Genomic DNA, 17,750 nt, shown 5'->3' with positions numbered 1-17,750 from the left:
ACTACTCACTGGACATTCTTATTGATGGGTCCTCATGGACCCCAACTCTCACCATGAGGAGAAAACAATCAGAGGGACTAAGCAGAATGTCTCAAGTACGACAATTCTTAACCTTCCATGCAACTTGAGGCAACTGCTATCTGTGCTCTTCAAGGCAAGGGTCCCATCTCTGAAGTCTTTATCTCTACTTCTGAGAAAGACCTGTGAGCAGCCACATTCCTGCCAGCCAGGTGAATCAGTTTCTTTATTCCAATGTCCCCCAGTACAGGGTTTGCATCAGGTTCTACACTGCAAAGCCTAGACGCAGTGAGGAGGCAGCAGCCATCTAGAAAGCTAGGGATACGAAAAGTGGACAGCTGTAGCTCTGGATCCCCCCCCCCGTCAGGATTTCAAATGAAGTAAACCCACTGCGTGTGGCATCGTAGAGACAGGCCAGTACATGTGCCCACTGGTTTCTTCTGCTCCCAAAGGCTGCCACGACTCCTTAGCAGTGTGGTTCCTTCTTCTTCATGTTTCCCATGGTTAGGGACAAGGGCAGACCCCTGGGCCAGAGTTCTCCTATGGGATATTTCTGAGCAGCATTCTGAGCAGACCGCACCAGCTTTGAGATGAATCAAATTCCCCCTGCTTGTGCCCTCAAGATTTTGGTCTCTTTTTAGGCAGTGATACTCATCTCTTTGAATGAGGAAAATTGTTTAACCATTATCCAATTGATAATCTTCAGGCCTGTGCTTGTGGCCGGGACAGATACTTGTGACTTAGGTGCTGACTTCGGTCCACTGGGGACTCATGCTTTTCCTATTTTCCCGCCTTACACAAGACAGGATATCCTTATGAAAGTGTGCAAAGGCCTGGAAAGGTCCTTCCCACTCCCAAACACCTTCTTCATGAATGTGGTGTCCTATACTCTTAGGACATTGTTCAAAATACAAAGCTGTCTGAACAAGCGAGACATTAACGACAGGTATCCTCCAGCTAGAACATGGTTCTCCTTCTCCTCTTCTGCCTGGCTCACTCCTGATGATTCTTCAAGGCCCACAGGGTGACATCTCCACAGAGAAGCATTCTTTAAATATGCCAAACATTCTGCAAAGAGCCAGGGACTCTTCTCTGATAGCCCCACACCACCCTGGGCTCTATTTATCATTTACGAAGCCCCAATGATCTACAATCATCTACCTGGATTCCTCTCCCTCTCCAGTGTGGCCTTCTCAGGGATCAAGCCTCTATTCATGGTCATGTCCCCTTTGCTGTCACCCTGTTGGTCAAACATCAACAGGGCAGTCAGCGCTCTGTTAAAGTTGACCTAGACAAACGTGAGTCACCAGGAAGAAAGCCTCTTGCGATTCTAGATCTCTGTGAGACCTTAGGCAAGTCACTCTGGCTCTCTAATTGTTTACTTGACTTCACAATGACTAGGCTTAGTTAGATGCTCTTGGTGACCAAAGAAACTGAGTGCTGTCACTAACCATCGTCACCTCTGCCTGAGATGGATTTGAAGGGCTCTGAGGAACACGGGACAGGAATCTCTGGGCAACGCAGTGTGAGAGATCAAGACAGTGTTTCCCATCCTGGGGGACTCTGGTCAGCTGAAGGTCAGGCAAGCCAGATGAGGACAGTGGGAGACCCTGGTTGGGAAAATCACTTGCTGTGGTGAAAAATGGGCTGGCTGAGAAAACTAATCCAGACACATGTGGTATCGGCATCCAAATTCATAAAGTCAATGACACTGAAGAAGTGAGAAGTCAGCCGGACAGTGGTGACACAGGCCCTTCATTCCAGAACTTGGAAGGCAGAAGTAAGTAGATCTCTAACTTCAAGGCCAGCCTGGTCTACAGAGTGAGTTCCAGGACAGCCGGGGTTACACAGAGAAAACCTGTCTTGAAAAACAAAGATAACTAGGAGGTTTTGGGTGATCTAGCCTCTCCCCAGAGGTGGCAGGACTTGTCTAGAATCAAACATAGTCCACTATCAGTCACAACCAAGACAAGACTTCTGGCTGCTGATTCCAACTGAGTGCTAGAAAAGTGATACGCATTCACTGCAGAGAGGCTTCCTCCAAACAACAGGAACTTCCATCCTGGCTCTGCCGCTGCCTCGCTCCATCACACTCTTTGCTCTGGCCACCACCAAGGTCACAGCTCACTCTGCCACTGTCACTGTGGTTCGCACCTCCAGTCTATTCTATAAAGAAGCCGTGTCTGGAAGTCTTCCTCCAAGCTCCTCAAGAAGCACAATATTCTCCCTTCTCTGGGCTTCTGGACGCCCACACCATACATTACTAGACTAAGATCTTGGTGAGACACAGCCCACTGGGCCACACCAAACTGGCCCTTGTGTTTCTGACCAGACACGGGGTACATAGTAGACATTAGCTGAATGAGCATAGCTGTGTTCTAATTTCATTTCTGTGGCTGTGATCAAATGCCCTGGCAATGAGCAACTTGGGGAAGGAAGGAGTTTGTTTGACTTACAATTGCAGGTTACAGTCTGTCATTGAGGGGAAGTCAAGGCAGGAAGTAGAAGCAGGCGGAAGTCAAGGCAGGAAGTAGAAGCAGGCCCATCGTCAAAAGCAGAAAGACACGAACGCATGTGTCTTTGTTCGCTTGCTCTTAGTTAGGTTTCTCCTTTCTGACACTGTTCAGGACCTCCTGCCTGGGGCATGGGTGCCACCCACAGTGGGCTGGGTCATCCTACATCAATGAATAATGAAGACAATCCCCCACAGGCCAATGTGATCTGAATAAGTCCTCATTAAGACTTTCTTCCCAGGTTATTCTAGGTGGTGTCAAGGTATCGGTTAAAACTAACAAGCACAAGTTGGTTTCCTGTTCTCCACAGGGAAATTGCTCAATCATTGCTGGCTAATCATTTTATAACCTTAAAACTTAGACCAAGAACTACGTTCTATTAACCATTGTGAGACAGGATCTCTCTACCTAGTTTTAGCTGTTTTGGAACTCCCTATGTAGACCAGACTGGCTTTGAACTCACTGCCTGCCCCTGCTTGCCAAGCACTGGGATTAAAGGCATGCACCACAATGCCCAGCAAAGACTGTGTGAGCCAATCACTGGAGAGGAGGTTTTTTTATTCTTTGTAATTTTGTCTGGTGTTTGTTTTGTTTTCCTGGAGCTGAGGGCTGAACCCAGGGCCTTGCACTTACTAGGCAAATACTCTACCACTGAACTAAATCCCAAACTTCAATACACACACACACACACACACACACACACAATAATAATAATAATAAAGGACAAAAATAAAAACCAAAACACAGAACCTTAGCTAATGCCTCTGGAAGCCCCTATGACTTGCCCTGCTCTTTACAACACACCCACATTTTCCAAGCAGTGACTCAGACACACACCTGAGAGTCAGGTCCTTTGCAGAGCACCCCCCTCCTTAAGAGGCTGTGTGGGCCCAGCAGACATCTGTCACCACGGCACCTGACACCTCTCAGGCTTGCATTTGGCAGGGTGAGTGGGGGTGGCGGGGAGATGTTCCCAGCTCAGACAGACTCACAGGGAGCTTTTGCTTCATATTCTACCCTGAGTTGAAATAAATACTTATTTATTCACCAAAGCATACTGGAATATGCAGAATGGCTCTTCTAAAGGGCTCAATAAAGCTGAAATATGTGGGGACTCTTAATAATTTTACAATAAACTACACTTTAGAATCAATTGCTCTGTCACCAAGAAAGTTGCCCGACTGATGGATTGTGGTGCTGGCTGGCTGGCTGGCTGACGTGTGTGTGTGTGTGTGTGTGTGTGTGTGTGTGTGTGTGTGTGTGTGTGTGTCATACTCTTTCAACGAACAATCTGGAAAAAAAAATCAGACATCCCAGAAACTATAGCTCTAACTAGGTGAGGCCAGTTTTGAGATTTTTTTTTTTTCGATGAGAGTTTCAGAGTTGAGGAAACCCCAATGCAGTCATCAGGAAAATGAGGTCTCATGGTGAAGATATTCAACTGGGAAGAAGAGGTTGGGAATAGGGAGAAGCAACATAACCAGCCAACAAGTGAGGATTAGAAACCGCCACTGCTCCTCATGAAGCATTATTAGCCCACTTTGCCGAAGGGTCTGTGCTGATTAATCTTGACTGTCAGTTTGATGGAATTAGAATCGTGTAGGAGACAAGCCCTGGGGCAAGCCTGGGAGGGCACTCCGGGGAACCTGAACTGAGGAGAGGCGACCCACTCTGAAAGGGGACAGTAGCATCCCCAGTACCAGGCCCTGGGCTACAGGAAAGGGAGACCGTGAGTGGAGCGTGGATGCCCAAGTGTTCATCTCTCTCTGCTTCCTAGTCATAAATACAATGCGACCAACCCTCTATGCTCCTGACCCCACCTCTTCCTGCCATGGTGGACTCTGTCTTGTCACACGTCACCAAAATAAACCTTCCTTCCTAAGTTACATTCTTCGGGCGTTTCATCAAGTGATGAGACAAGTAACTAATGCAGGGTCCGATAGGTAAAGTAGCCGCCACATGAGCATCTCATGCAAAATAGAGCACAGATTAAAAACTCATGTTCCCTATGATCTCAGCCCTGCCCCGCCTGCTTCCAGGAAACTGGCCTTCCATTCTTGATGCCATGTGACACAGAGAGGAGGCGCTCCAACCTCTTGTGCCAGCATGGGGAAAGGGAAATGAGTTACCCAAAAATGACCTTTCAGTTCTGAAGGAGAGAATTTGTTCTGAAGACCTTTGGGTTCTCACTCCATGAGTCAGGTGCTAGGCTTAGGCCTCAGGAAGCCACAGGACCCAAGATCAACCAGGGCACCATGTGGCCATCAGTACCTCTTGATGGCATGGAAGCCACTCAGCACAATCCACCATGGCTAGCCTCTAACTGCATTTTCCTTCTGCTGTGATCATTCTCGGTGCCAACCTAGGCCTCAGGTTTTGACATCTCTCACCCTCAGCAGAGTTCTAATCCCTGCCTCTTGAATCCTGAATAAAGCACCCTGCCAGGTCTTTATACCCTTACACCCAAGTCTGTCCAGGCAAGGATAAGAGGAAGAGCATGCAAGACTCAACAGTTACCTGTGACTATGTGGGCCACAGATTCAGAGGCATCTTAGGGATAGGGAGACAAGCCCAGCACTGCCAGGCTGGACTGCAGCCAACCCCTGGAGAGCTTTTATGGGATGCACTGAATTCATTTGGGGTGTAAGGAGATGGGCTATCCCCCTCCAGCCAGTACTCTCAGGCCCAGAACTCTGCAATGTGAAGAAATAACCCATTCACCCACTCAAACACTGGTTGAGCATCTATTATGCTCCCGTCAGCTGTTAAAAGTACAGCGCTGGAAAGACTGACTTGGTCTGAACTTCATGAAGCTTAGAACCTGGAGGAGAGAGAAAAAACTGTGAATTGGGCTGAGGAGATGGCTCAATGGGTGTGAGGACCTGGGTTTGAATATTTAGCATTCATGCATACGTTGAACAAGGTCACACATGCCTGAGCTTCAGGGTTCAGATGTCAGGATAGACAGATCCTGGGAGATGGCTGGCCAGCCAGCCTCGCTGAAATTGCAAGCTCCAGGCTCAATGAGGGAGACCCTGCCTTGAGAGAATAAGGAGAAAAGCAATAGACCGGGACATTTGAGGTCCTTTTAAGGCCTCCATATGTGAACATGAGTACATGAATACACATACAGACATACATGTGTGTATGTGTATATATGTGTAATATATACACATGTGTGTATGTATATATATGTAATATATACACATGTGTGTATGTATATATGTGTAATGTATACATGTGTGTATGTATATATGTAATATATACACTTGTGTATGTATATATATATCTGTAATATATGTGTATGCATGTGTGTACACATGTGCATACCACACACACACACAACTGTGAAAGTGACAACACATGCAGGCTTGCGGTATGTCAAGATGTCACGGTGAAAGAATGACATTTAAATAACACCTGGAAGATGAGCCAGTCTGGCTTGCCAAAGAAAGGAGCAGAAGATTGGGATAATGGCATTCACCCTTTCTCCTGAAATTAATTGCCTTCTCCCTCTGGGTGTCTGCCCTGGCTCCCCTTCCTGTAATAATTTTAGCAATTGCAATTACTTATGGCTAATCTCGCTGATAAAGCTTTGAAAAATAAATACAACCTCAGGTCTGCTCGGCAATAAAGCAAGCCGAGAGGAGGAAGGCCAGCTATCCACCCTGCTGAAACAGGTAGAGCCTGGGACGCAGGAGGGAGATTACTGCAAGGCTTGCTGGGACCTGGCTACAGTTCCTGACAGAAAAGACCTAAAGAGAAGCTGCTTCTGCAGGTCACGTGGGGCCTCCGTCCAATGTGTCCCTCTTTACAGGAAACAGGCCCATCCCCAGGACATCATGAATGGGGTTGCTCCAAACAATGTACAGAGGAACAAGTCCAAGGCTTAGACAGACCCTCGGAGAGCACGCCTCATGCAAGCCCATAACATACAGATGGAGAACCGAGGCTCGGCAAGAAGGAATGGCTTGTGGAGACGAAGGAATGACTGAGTGAGGCGGTTCAGAGCTAACTGGCTGGCTTTATGATCTGGCTCCACTACAAGCCAGAGACCAAGGCATTACCAGCCTCGGTTCTTGTAAATGGAAAAAAAATAGCTGTTTGTGCTGGAGTTGATGTGAGCCTTACATGAGAAAATAACCATGGTGTATGTAGTGTTTACAGAGCGGGCGCAGAGAAGTCATTCAATAAACAGCAAGTACCGCTAGCTATCACTGTTACCCGGCATCAGTGGCGGGACTAGCCTGGTGCCCCATGGCTTCTCTGCCAATCCAGAGCCTCAGCCCCTTCTGCAGGCATAACTATTCCTCTGTAGTGTATCTCTAGATTTCTCCCCAGGGAACAAGTCTGAGGTGCTACAGCCTATATATGCCCTTCACAATGGCGGCAGTGGAGACCCAGGCTGCCTGCGAGGCTGGAGGCAGTCCAGGCTCCTGGTGTCCGTGATTTCCTGCTTTTCATTAAAATCCCACAAGGCTTTTGGCTTCACCCCTAAATCTCCACACTTCTCCCCAGCAAGGCTGCAGCTCCCTCCCATGGCACTTCGCCTGTCTGAGCTCTCTGACAGTAGATTGGGGTGATCTTATCTTTCCTATTAGGGAGTGATTGCAGCTCTTGCTGGGTTCATTAGCAGCAAGAGAACCCCTCCAGATTTATTAGGTCAAACCTAGCTTCCTCCGTCATCTCTTCTTCTCAGACACATCTACTACAACAGCAGCCAGGGCTCTGCCCAGAGTCTTAATTCTTCATGTCCTGTATCTACCTCGCAAGTGTCTTGTGAAACAAAGGTTCCTCCAACCACAGCCAAAGGCAGGTTGGAGGACAAAAACTATTCTATTCCACTCAGCAGCCAAATGAAACTATATCCATAACTGGTCTGTGTGCACCCCATCCAGGCAGGCACACTCTAAGCCCCCAGCAACTTTGGTTACTACAGAGTCAAACAGACAAGACAATTGTTCTTGCAGAATACACAAAAAAGACGTGCAGTGGCAATCAGTAATGTGGCAGAGATTCTTCGCTAATGACAAAACCTTGGCATACAGCTAAACTACATTTCCCAGACTCTTGCAGGAATGAGCAGCCATTTGGTGAGATCTAGCTAACAGAATTGTAAGAAATAATCTGCACTGCCTTAAGACTTGACCCATAAATACTCTGTGGGTGAGCCTCCATGTTTTTCCCACCCCTGGCCTCCACGAAGCACGTTTATAAGCTAGAAGATGCCTGGAACCCTAAACGCCTTTATTTGAGACCATTACTACCAGGGACACCCTTGTGGAACTTTCAGTATGAAATGTACAATCTGCCTTCTACGTCTGCGGGTTCAACACCATGGATCCATCCAACAGCTGGCTGGAAATAGTCAGGGGACAATTAGGTCTGTGCTGAGCAGGCACAGATACTTTCCTTGTCACCGTTCCCTAAATGATGCCACATAATAACTATTAGCATTTACATTACAGTGAGTATTCATCTAGAGATGGTTTAAAGTGTGGGGGACAAAATGCTACACCATTTAAAAGAGAGATTTGAGCATCTGCATCATTCTTTTTTTAATTCACAAAGGGTCCTAGAACCCATCCCTCCCCATACTAAGGGACCAGTATGTGCCTTCCACTGTGTGAAGCTGTGGGGTTTGCGGGTTGATTAGCTGGAGCAGTTAGCACAGCTTACTGGCTACCATGCCGCTGCCAGCTATTTTTAAATTCCTACCAAGAGTCTTTAAAGATGGGTGTTACCACTATTCACATCTTAACTGATGAAGAAACCAAACTCCCAAGAGACTCTGGATACGTAGAAGTCACTGAAAACCCTTGAAGCAGGGCCTCTCACCTGTGCATCGGGGCTGGGCTCTTAAACACCAGCTACCTTCTCTTATTACTAAGCTTCTTCATTAGAAGGGCCCTCGACTACACCTGTGATGTCTTGACTCTGCCAATCTGCAAACTCTAACTAGAGAGAAGAGGCTTGTAATGCTTCCCACCCACCAGAATGGCTCTTATTAAAAAATGAAAAATAAGAAGCATTGGCAAGGTTGTAGCGAAAAGTCAAACCCTTGTACACGGCTGGTGGGAATGAAACACGGTGCCACCATCCTGGAAAACAGTTTGGCAGTTTCCCAATAAATTAAAATGTGATGACTTCCTAGTTCAGTGAGTTCCCTCCTTAGAAACATACCCAGGAGGAGGAGAAACAGAAACTGAGACAGATATCTGCACACCTATGTTCATGGGACTATTAGCCTCAATGCCAAACAACTCAAGTACTCACTGATGGGTTCATGAATATGCAAAATGTGGTTGTACATGCACCGTAGTATATTATTCAGCTTGAAGAAGGGTGAAGCTTAAAGATAGTAATCTACATAAAATAAGCCGAACAGAAAAGGATAAATATTGTATGATTTCATTTTCATGCAGCACATAGTCGTGTTCACAGAAAGGCTGTAGATGTGTGGTTTGGGGCAGGGGTGGGCTGGGATGAAGCCGGGACCAGAGCACCTGTGTACTAAGTATAGAGTTTTGGTTTGGGAAGATGAAAAGCAGTGTAGAATGGATGCTTATGGTGGCACAACAATGCAAAAATGTCTCCTGCTGCTGAAAGACACACTGAAAACAGCTAAAACGGTGAATTTGTATTGTGTGTGTTTTTTTTTACCATAATAAAAAAGATTTTTTTTTTGTTAAAACAAAATAAATGAAATTCCGCTACATGGCACAATATGGATGTGCCTAGAAAATATTACATTGTGTGACATAAGTCAGGCAGGAGCTAAGTAACATGGGATAAACTCACTGAAGAGAGTCGCCTAAGAGAAGTGAAGTCACAGAGAGCAGAGAAAGACAGAGGTTTCCAGGGCTGGGGGAGAAGGAACAGGAGCTATTATTTTTGGATTTCCTTGGGTTTTAAAAATGGTGACGACGATTTATATATGGGAGTATGTCAACATCACTGAATTTCAAACTTAAAAAAAATGGTTAAAATGGGAAATTGGATGTTATATACTTTCCCACAAGGAAAAAGATCAAAAGCAGAAAGTATGAAGGAAGGAGGCATAGTAGAGAGAGAAGGAAGGTTGGCTGAATGACCTCCAAACCCAGACAGGCACCAGTGCTCTGGGCTGTGCCTAGGCTGTCTCGTGACTTTACACAGTGATTTCATTTGCTCTGCTTTGTCCCTTCCCTGGTCCATGAATGCTCACTTCAACCTACCCCTTACCTGTCCTGCTGGTCAGGCCTCACTCCTCCCATCACCTTCCCCAGTCCTGACCTCTGGCCATACACACCCCTGGCCTTCTGTCATGTCTCATATATTTTGTGATTTGAGCCACATGAGCCAACCCTCTGCCCCAGGGATCCCACATCATCCCCATGCCAGTCCCACCCTACTGAATAAAGACCGACTCAAGCCAGGCGATGGTGGTGCACACCTTTAATCCCAGCACTCTGGAGGCAGAGGCAGGCGGATCTCTGTGAGTTCGAGGCCAGTCTGGTCTACAAGAGCTAGTTCCAGGACAGGCTCCAAAGCCACAGAGAAACCCTGTCTCAAACAAACAAACAAACAAACAAAAGACCTACTCCACTGAAACTGATTCTTGACCCATTAGAACCATGAATGGGGTGAAGAAGTTGCTTCACTGGTCCATCAAACCATCAATCCAAGCACCCCCAAATCCATCTTGAAATAGATGAGAGAATGAAAGCCCCCTTGCTGTGTGCTGTAGCTGAGCACTGCAGCATCCAAATACTTCCAGTCACTGAGCTGTTTTTCTGGCCAGGGCAGGGGCGTTGTCCCAAACACAGGTGCATCTCCCTCGGCTGAAGTGTCTGTCTCATTCATTACCTTTCACCTTCCTATCCCTCTGTCACGGAGCCAGGCTCCCCCTGGGCACACCAGCCCAGCTTCTAAACTACAGACTTGCTCTGTTGGACCCAAGAGCAGCCTCGTTCCCCCCACCCCCCAGCTCAACAACACTTCTTACATCAGTTTCCCGTGTCACTTGAAGTTTAAGGTTGACATGCACACTCTCCCAGTGGCCGGGCCTCAACTGAGAAAGAAGTTGCATTGTGCAACATGAACAAAGTTCTGTGAATGGATGGCTGAATGTTTAACTTATGTCATATTTTTGGTTGTGAGTCTAGCCTTTAACGGCTGAGCCATCTCTCCAGCCCAGTGTTTAATTTATGATTGGTCACTTTGTCCCAGCTCTTGCTATAGGTAATCAACAGATCGAAACCAGAGCTGTAAGTTTAACTCATCTATTACAGATACCCTACGTCAATCAGAGTTCTTAACACCTGGATGGGACTGAGGCGCAGGGACAGCGACACTCAGTCATTACCGACACGCGAACAAACATCCTGCAATGGCAAGTAGGCTCACACATAACAGCTGAGCTACTGGGTTGTGTTTATTCTCTGAAAACAAATAAAATGGTATTTTAAGAATCATCCTTTGGGGAGCAAACTATGTGCTTCCCATTCCTTTTAACCCACCAGAAGCAAAGCCAAGACTCTCCACCATAATAGCTTCCCTTTATTAAACTCATATGGTGAGCCAATTACTCTCCTGAGCTAGGTACAGGGCCCATTGACAGAAGAGGTCACCAGAACTCAGAGAGGTTAAGTAGTCTGCACAGCTGGTAGTGACTCCAACTAGAAGGTTAAAGGCCTGTCTATCAAATGCCCGGGTCTAGGTCTTTTCCAGCTCTCCACGCTGGTTTGCAAGAGGAAGAGCTGAGAAGTCACATTGCTGCAGCAGAAACCAGAAGGGGGGGGGGAAGATGGGGTTCCCTGGGGGCCTGAGAGAGGGGGTTAGGAAGAGAGAAAGCCAGGTGCATCGGTGTGGAGGATGGAGCTGGAAGATGCAGAAGATGGCTTCTCGAAAGCTCCAGGCAGCATAGCTGGCCTATAACAATGTTTTACTCCTGCTCCTGCTGGAAAGCCAAGGCACTAAGAGAAGCTTCCAGAACCTTCCCTCACTGATTTATTGCTGCAGCGTTCCTGCTTTTGTTTCCTTGACTATTTCTCAAACAGTGAGATCTTTGCCTACCCGTTGAAACCCACAGTCAGGCGTGAGTCCTGTTAATTCCAGGTGCAGACCTATTCTTGACCCATGCCCACCAACAAGGAGGAAACTCCCAACAGCAATAGCATCTCCTGCTATGTAAAACAATACAGATCCTTGGGGACACAGAAGGCTTTGCACATACAGTTCATTGTATTTTCACAGCAACAGCATAAGGTTTTGTTATCTCCAAAACGAGAAAATGTGAGCCCTGAGAGTCTGCACGGCTCACCTAAAGTCACCCTGAGTGGACAAGAAAGAATGGGGACTTGGTACCTGTGGCTCCTGACTTGACAATGCATTTTTTTCCCCACTGGAGAACATTGTCACCCTCCAAGAAGAGCAAAGGAATGCACACAGTATGGCGGATGCTGTCTCCCTAAGCACCCAAGTCAGCAGCTGCTCCATCTATTTCAGACTACTGCAGGGGGAACACCTTCCTTCCGTCTGCTGAGTGGCTCTGGCATGGAAATGCCCAGCTCCATTCTTAGCTGCTGGTGCTGCCTGGTGCAAGGTGCCTCCCTGGCAGGGTGGCACAGAGCAGGCAACCTCAGCCCCATCCACCTGCCTTTCTTCCTACCCTCTTTGCTCCTTCCCCCTACCCCGCTCTCAGAAAGAAGCACAAGGGTACTTTAGTCTCTTTCCTCTCCTTGCCCAGGCTGCCCGAGATGCCTCCTCACCTTAAGCAAACCCATTTGCATTGCTGTGCGAATAACCTAATCCTCCTCTTCCGTTTTACATGTTAATTCTCTGATTTACAGCTGCAGTGTTAGATAGAAAAGGGGGGAAAAAACATGGCAAACAAAGGAATTCAGTTCGTTGTATTTTACATTTTGAGGGGAGTGAGGGGGGCTTCTGGGGTGCTGGTGATATTCTATTTCTGGGTGTAGAGGCTGCTTACACAGGTGTTCTCACTTGGAGAACTCTTTGCTCTGTGCATATAGAATATTCATGGTGTTCTGTGAGCACCCCACACACCTGTAATCCCAGCACTTGGGAGGCTGCGACAGGAGGATTACTATGAGCTCTGAGGCCAGCTTGTGCTACGAAAGTAACAACAGATACAACAAGCCCCAACGTTAACTGTAAGTCAGATGGTTTAATGAGCCAGCATGTACTCTCAAGTTCAAGCCATGGGGAACAACTTCCTGGCAAGCCCTGGTGGAGGGAGACCCTGTGCCAGAAGGAAGGAATTGCTTTGTTCCTTTACGGGCTTTCATCTCTGGGAACTCGGGCCACCAATGTATCAGGGTTAACGACTTCCCAGCAGCCCCAAGAGAGGGCTGTCCATGGTACCTGCGTGAGTTTAGGGCCCTCACTGTTTCCCGGACATGCCATGAGCCACCTCACAGCCAAGTTCCTGAGGAGCAGTTCCTTATCCGGGAGCATTCTTCCTTTCCTTATGTGTACAGAAGGACCCTATTTTTCTTCCAGAACTTTCTTCAGTGAAGCTGTTCCCTATTGCCCCAGGTTGAACAAGCAGTCCCTGCTTAGGGAGCTGGTACATTTTATAACGTATCTAGGAATAGAATTTTCTGCTTGTTACTGTCAGAGCCACTGGTACTTAGGGTTTTCACAAGGCAGGCGCTTCTTTCCTTTTGTTTTTTTTAATATTCTACTTAGTTTGCGTGTGTGTGTGTGTGTGTGTGTGTGTGTGTGTGTGTGGTGTGTCGCCTCCACACACATGCTATGGGACTCATGTGTATGCACACACACACACACACACACACATACACACACACACACACCTTGTGGAGTTAACTCTGTCCTTCTACCACATGATGAACCTTGGGTCACAGGGCTTGGCAGTAGGAGCCCTTACCAACTGGGTCATCTTCCAGGCCCAGGCTTGGGTTCTTATTCCAGTTTCAAACCCTCAGGCCTAGCCAGTACTTGGTTTACAAGAACTACTCAAAAGGGGTGACGTCTGGACGAAGGGGTATCTAGTGGCATTGTTGGTATATAAGCAATCCCTCACAGGCTCTCCTGTTTGAACACTTGGTCCCCAGCCAGTACTGCCTGGGGAGGCTGTGCAGTTCTTAGAAGACGGGGAATCTAGCTGGATGAAGTGGCTCACTAAGGGGTGGGCCCTTTGGATTACAGACTGACCCCTCTTCCAGCACGATCCCACTCTGCTCATTGATCTCTGAGAAAACAGGCTATGTTGCAAGATCAACCTCTCCAGCGTGAGTCCCAGACACCATGCCTCCTCCACCCACCATCATGGACTGTCCCCTCCAACAGCGAACCATGATAAACCCGTCCTATGTCAAACTGCTGTGTCTCCGTCACAGCAGGAGAAAAGCCATGACTACCCCTAGTCAAGCAATGTATAAAACAAAATTCTTCTCCGAAGGATGATCTATAATAGCATACTGAAGATAACCAAAAACCTCTCCTAGCCTGGGAACAGTTAACTTAGCAATTGGTGGTACAACTGAACCGCGAAGCCCACACAGCAGTAAAGATGCAACAACCCAGGTGGGTCCCCAGGGCTCTCCAACAAGTGAACATGTCAGTCACAGAAGGTCACACACTATATCACTTTCGTCAAACTAGAAAGTTAGACAAACAGAGTGCGGGTTCCTGGCTGTAGGAATTAGAGATGGTAGGGAAGGGTATGGCAGGTGACTACAGAGGAGTGGCCTAAGGAAAGCCTTGTTCAGCAAGCAAATGTATGTGCTATCTTTGCAACTTCTTAGAAACCACATCATTATTCCTAAGTTAAAAGCTATACATTTTCAAAGAACTTATTTTTTACATGCACTTGTGTGTGAGTGTAGACATGAGTGTACAGATGCCTGCAGAGGCTGCAAGAGGACATCGGCGCTCCTGGATCTGGAGTTAGAGGTGGTTGTGAGCCGCCATGTGGGTTCAGGAAACCAAACCTGGACCTCTGCAAAACCAATATGTGTTTGTAACTTCTGAGCCATCTCTCCAAATCCAGCTACTTTTTTATGCTTTTCTTCTTATTTTCTTACTACTCTTGAATTAACTCTCTGTGTGTATGCATAATATTGTCTATTTACCTCAAAAATTTTCACATTTCTTAATGCTTTACAATTTCAAAATGCTTCCACATATATTGTCATACAACTTGACAACACCGCCGTGATGTAGCTGTTCAGGTCCCTATTCCACAGATAAGCACACCAAACACTGCTCAGCGCCTTGTTGAAGGGTACATGGCTAGGATCTTGGAGAAGTTAGTACTTAAATCAATAAATTCAATAAAATTCCAGTTTTCTCATCTGTAAAATAAGGGCTTTAGCTAAGATGACCTGGGGGGACATGCAGCTACACCACAATTAGACATGCATACATCTTGTGCCCTAACTTTCCTCTTTCTGAGTTATCACGGTGGCTGGGGGGAGTTCTACTGCAGGCTAGAAACTGTACCCACTGAGGAAGCTTATCCATCACAGAGCTGCCCTATCTATATCTGTGCTATAAAACCAGCGACAGGAGGGGGCATCAGAGCATCCAGATTCCAGTTCTCAAAGGGCTGAAGGTGTTAGCGTGAGGATCCCACTGGGCTTCTGGATCCTGTGTCTTCACGATGCACAGACACGATGGTTGGTTTTGGTTTTTTTGCCTCCCTTTCCTCACCAGCCATCTTCTCCACATCACCCCCTCACACCCACTAACCCTGGCCAACACTATGCTAAGGAGGAGGGCTGGGTCTTACCAGATTGGTGAAGATGTATGTATAATACGCCGACACCATCCCCAGCTCAGCTGCCTGCAATGCAAAGAGAAGACGATTAGAGAGAGACACTCCTGCAAGCACAGGAGCGGTAGGATGCCAAGTCTACAATTTCCTGGCCCACTAACCCTAAGCACAGGCAGTGCAGAACGTCTTGACTGGTTCTCAAGTGACCCGGGATCTTATAGGATGAAGGACAGAATCATCAGCCTCTAGAGCATGCTCTCTCCACCTCACCCCACCCCCCACCCCGAGTGACTCACCCATATCTGATTACTGTTCTAATGCACAACACACTCCCACAGATAGGGCTGAGTGTTTCAGGAACTAGAATGGATTTAAGGGAAATGACGCAGATAAGGAAACATCCTAGCATAATCTCCATGACTTCTAACAACATGGCTAAGGTTTACCTACTGTTCAATCTTTGCCTGGTATTCTAAAGCCTTCAACATGGGCTAAGCACAGGGGACAAGCACTATTTTTCCTTCCTCGACTTCCATTTTCCTCCTGAAGAGGAAACTGGCACAACAGTGACTAAGTCACTTGTATGAGAGCACACGTATCAGAATTCCAAAGCTTTTAGTCAAACTGTACGCTCCTCAAGGGCCCCACGCTTGATGGAAGTGCACACACAGCACTCTTCGGGATTGTGAGTAGGATGACGGAGCATGCCCAGATGAACCCTGCCTCGTCGGGATGCAGCTGAGACCTGAGCAGGCTGTGTCTGCAGCCATGTGGAGATCAAGTGAATCATTTGCAAACTTGATATTCCTTTATTCCTGCTAAGGAACAAGTTGCTGGTGACATGCCTCGCCCTTGATCACCGTACAGGAATGTGGTGTCATCCCACAGCTGAGAACTGTGGCTTTGAAACAGCCTCCCTTTGGCCTAATCTCTGTCGCCATCATAAACACCCCTAACCAACCTTGCCTGTCAGGGTGTCTGGCTTTGAGTGTGACAGGTGCTATAGGAGCCGACAAGGAGATCAGGTAAGTAATGAGCCTGGCTCTCTCCAGGGTCCTCAGCCCTCCTGACAGTCCGTTAGATTTTCATAATATATCCTGCAGCCCCGGGCCTCTGGGAGATGGCTCTTGTCATGACTATTGTGGCGGAGGAGGGGAGAAACAAGACCGGGATAATTGCATTTTCCTCTTTCTCTCCCCAGAACTCAAAAAACTTTGCGAGCATTCTTAACTTTGTGTCTCCCCAGCTGTCTGAGTTTCAGGATACACTGATATCACCATGGTCCCAATGGGCACCCGAAGTGCAGAAGGGCTTGGTGTCAAGGTTAAGCTCCTTTGGGGTTACAGTGGAGTATTAGGTTTCCACAGGGCTCCTTCTCTCTTTAACACTTTCTTCCCCACTCCCAAGACAGGCAGGATGTCACCCTTCATCCACACCCCACCACCCACACTCAGTCTTTACTGTAAGAGGACCACTGCCTCAGACACTGCCTAGACCCACAACAAGCTACTGCTGACAGGCATCCAGCCAGGAGCAGGCTAAGGGGCATAGTCAGTAGTTAAAATCCATTTTGTGAAACCTGTGTCCTAGACATAAAAGACAAGAGATCCTAGGTTTTTAAGAGATGAATTCTGGGTAAACATGGAGTTCATTGCCGGAACAGCCACTCAATAAAGTAGGGGATTACTGTGCAAAGCCTCCTGAAATCAAGAAGCTGCCGAGAGCTGCCAACCAGAGCCTGACTCCCATGTGCACAGCGGGGCTCCAGAAAGCCCCTGGGAGCCCCCAGAGAGAAACATGGAGTCCCACAGAAGCCCAAGGATAAAGGCCAGGCTTGCTGGAGAGACTGGCTGCCTATGGCTACCAGGATGTCAGGTGGGAAGCGAGGGAACAGGTTTCCTCAAAGCACCCTGCTCATCGATTAGTTTGGCTGTGAAAATGCAGGAGTGTAGGTGGAAGGGGGTGGGTTAGAAAGGATGGCCACGGGGCAGCCAGAACAGCTGTCGGATAATGAGGACCAGTATAGGCAGTTGCCTTCAGAAGCATGATGCAATAAGTAAATACATACATACATCACAGAGCTTCCTCCTCCTGCAAAAAAAAAGCCCTAGGAAATGGGAAAACACAAGGTGTGTTTAAAGGAACTTCCCAGCATTGGCAAAGGTGCACCGTATGCCACATCTGAGCGTGTAAACGGTTAAGGGTGGCGAGTCCTCTCCTTCAGAGTGTGTGTCGCTTGAACTTGGCATTCCACTCTGAGAAGCATATGCTCAAGAAATATGCATGAACGCACGTGCAGAAAGATTTATGTATGAAGATGTGTGCCCTCACATTATTTATCATAGCAAAAGACTGGAAACAACCTGTTTTTACAAGGATGAAGGGATGGTTAAATAAATTATGGGACATCGGCATGATAGGAAATGATACAGCCACTGAAATATTTGTAGAGAAATATTTAATGACGTGGAAAA

General features: G+C 47.3%; 1 protein-coding gene across 3 annotated transcripts in view; it reads right to left on the bottom strand.

The window, feature by feature from the left end:
* Grik4 (glutamate ionotropic receptor kainate type subunit 4) overlaps positions 1–17,750 on the bottom strand; it is a 431,671-nt gene that overhangs the window by 123,657 nt on the left and 290,264 nt on the right. For all 3 annotated transcript variants that reach the window (XM_075966267.1, XM_075966270.1, XM_075966269.1), the window contains one exon: positions 15,292–15,345. In XM_075966267.1, coding sequence (XP_075822382.1) covers positions 15,292–15,345 — 54 coding nt within the window. The remainder of the gene's footprint in view (positions 1–15,291; positions 15,346–17,750) is intronic.

The sequence above is a fragment of the Microtus pennsylvanicus genome, chromosome 3, assembly GCF_037038515.1.
Source record: "Microtus pennsylvanicus isolate mMicPen1 chromosome 3, mMicPen1.hap1, whole genome shotgun sequence".
NCBI lineage: Eukaryota > Metazoa > Chordata > Mammalia > Rodentia > Cricetidae > Microtus > Microtus pennsylvanicus.
Note: the sequence above shows the minus strand (reverse complement) of the source record. Positions and strands in the feature narration are given on the sequence as shown.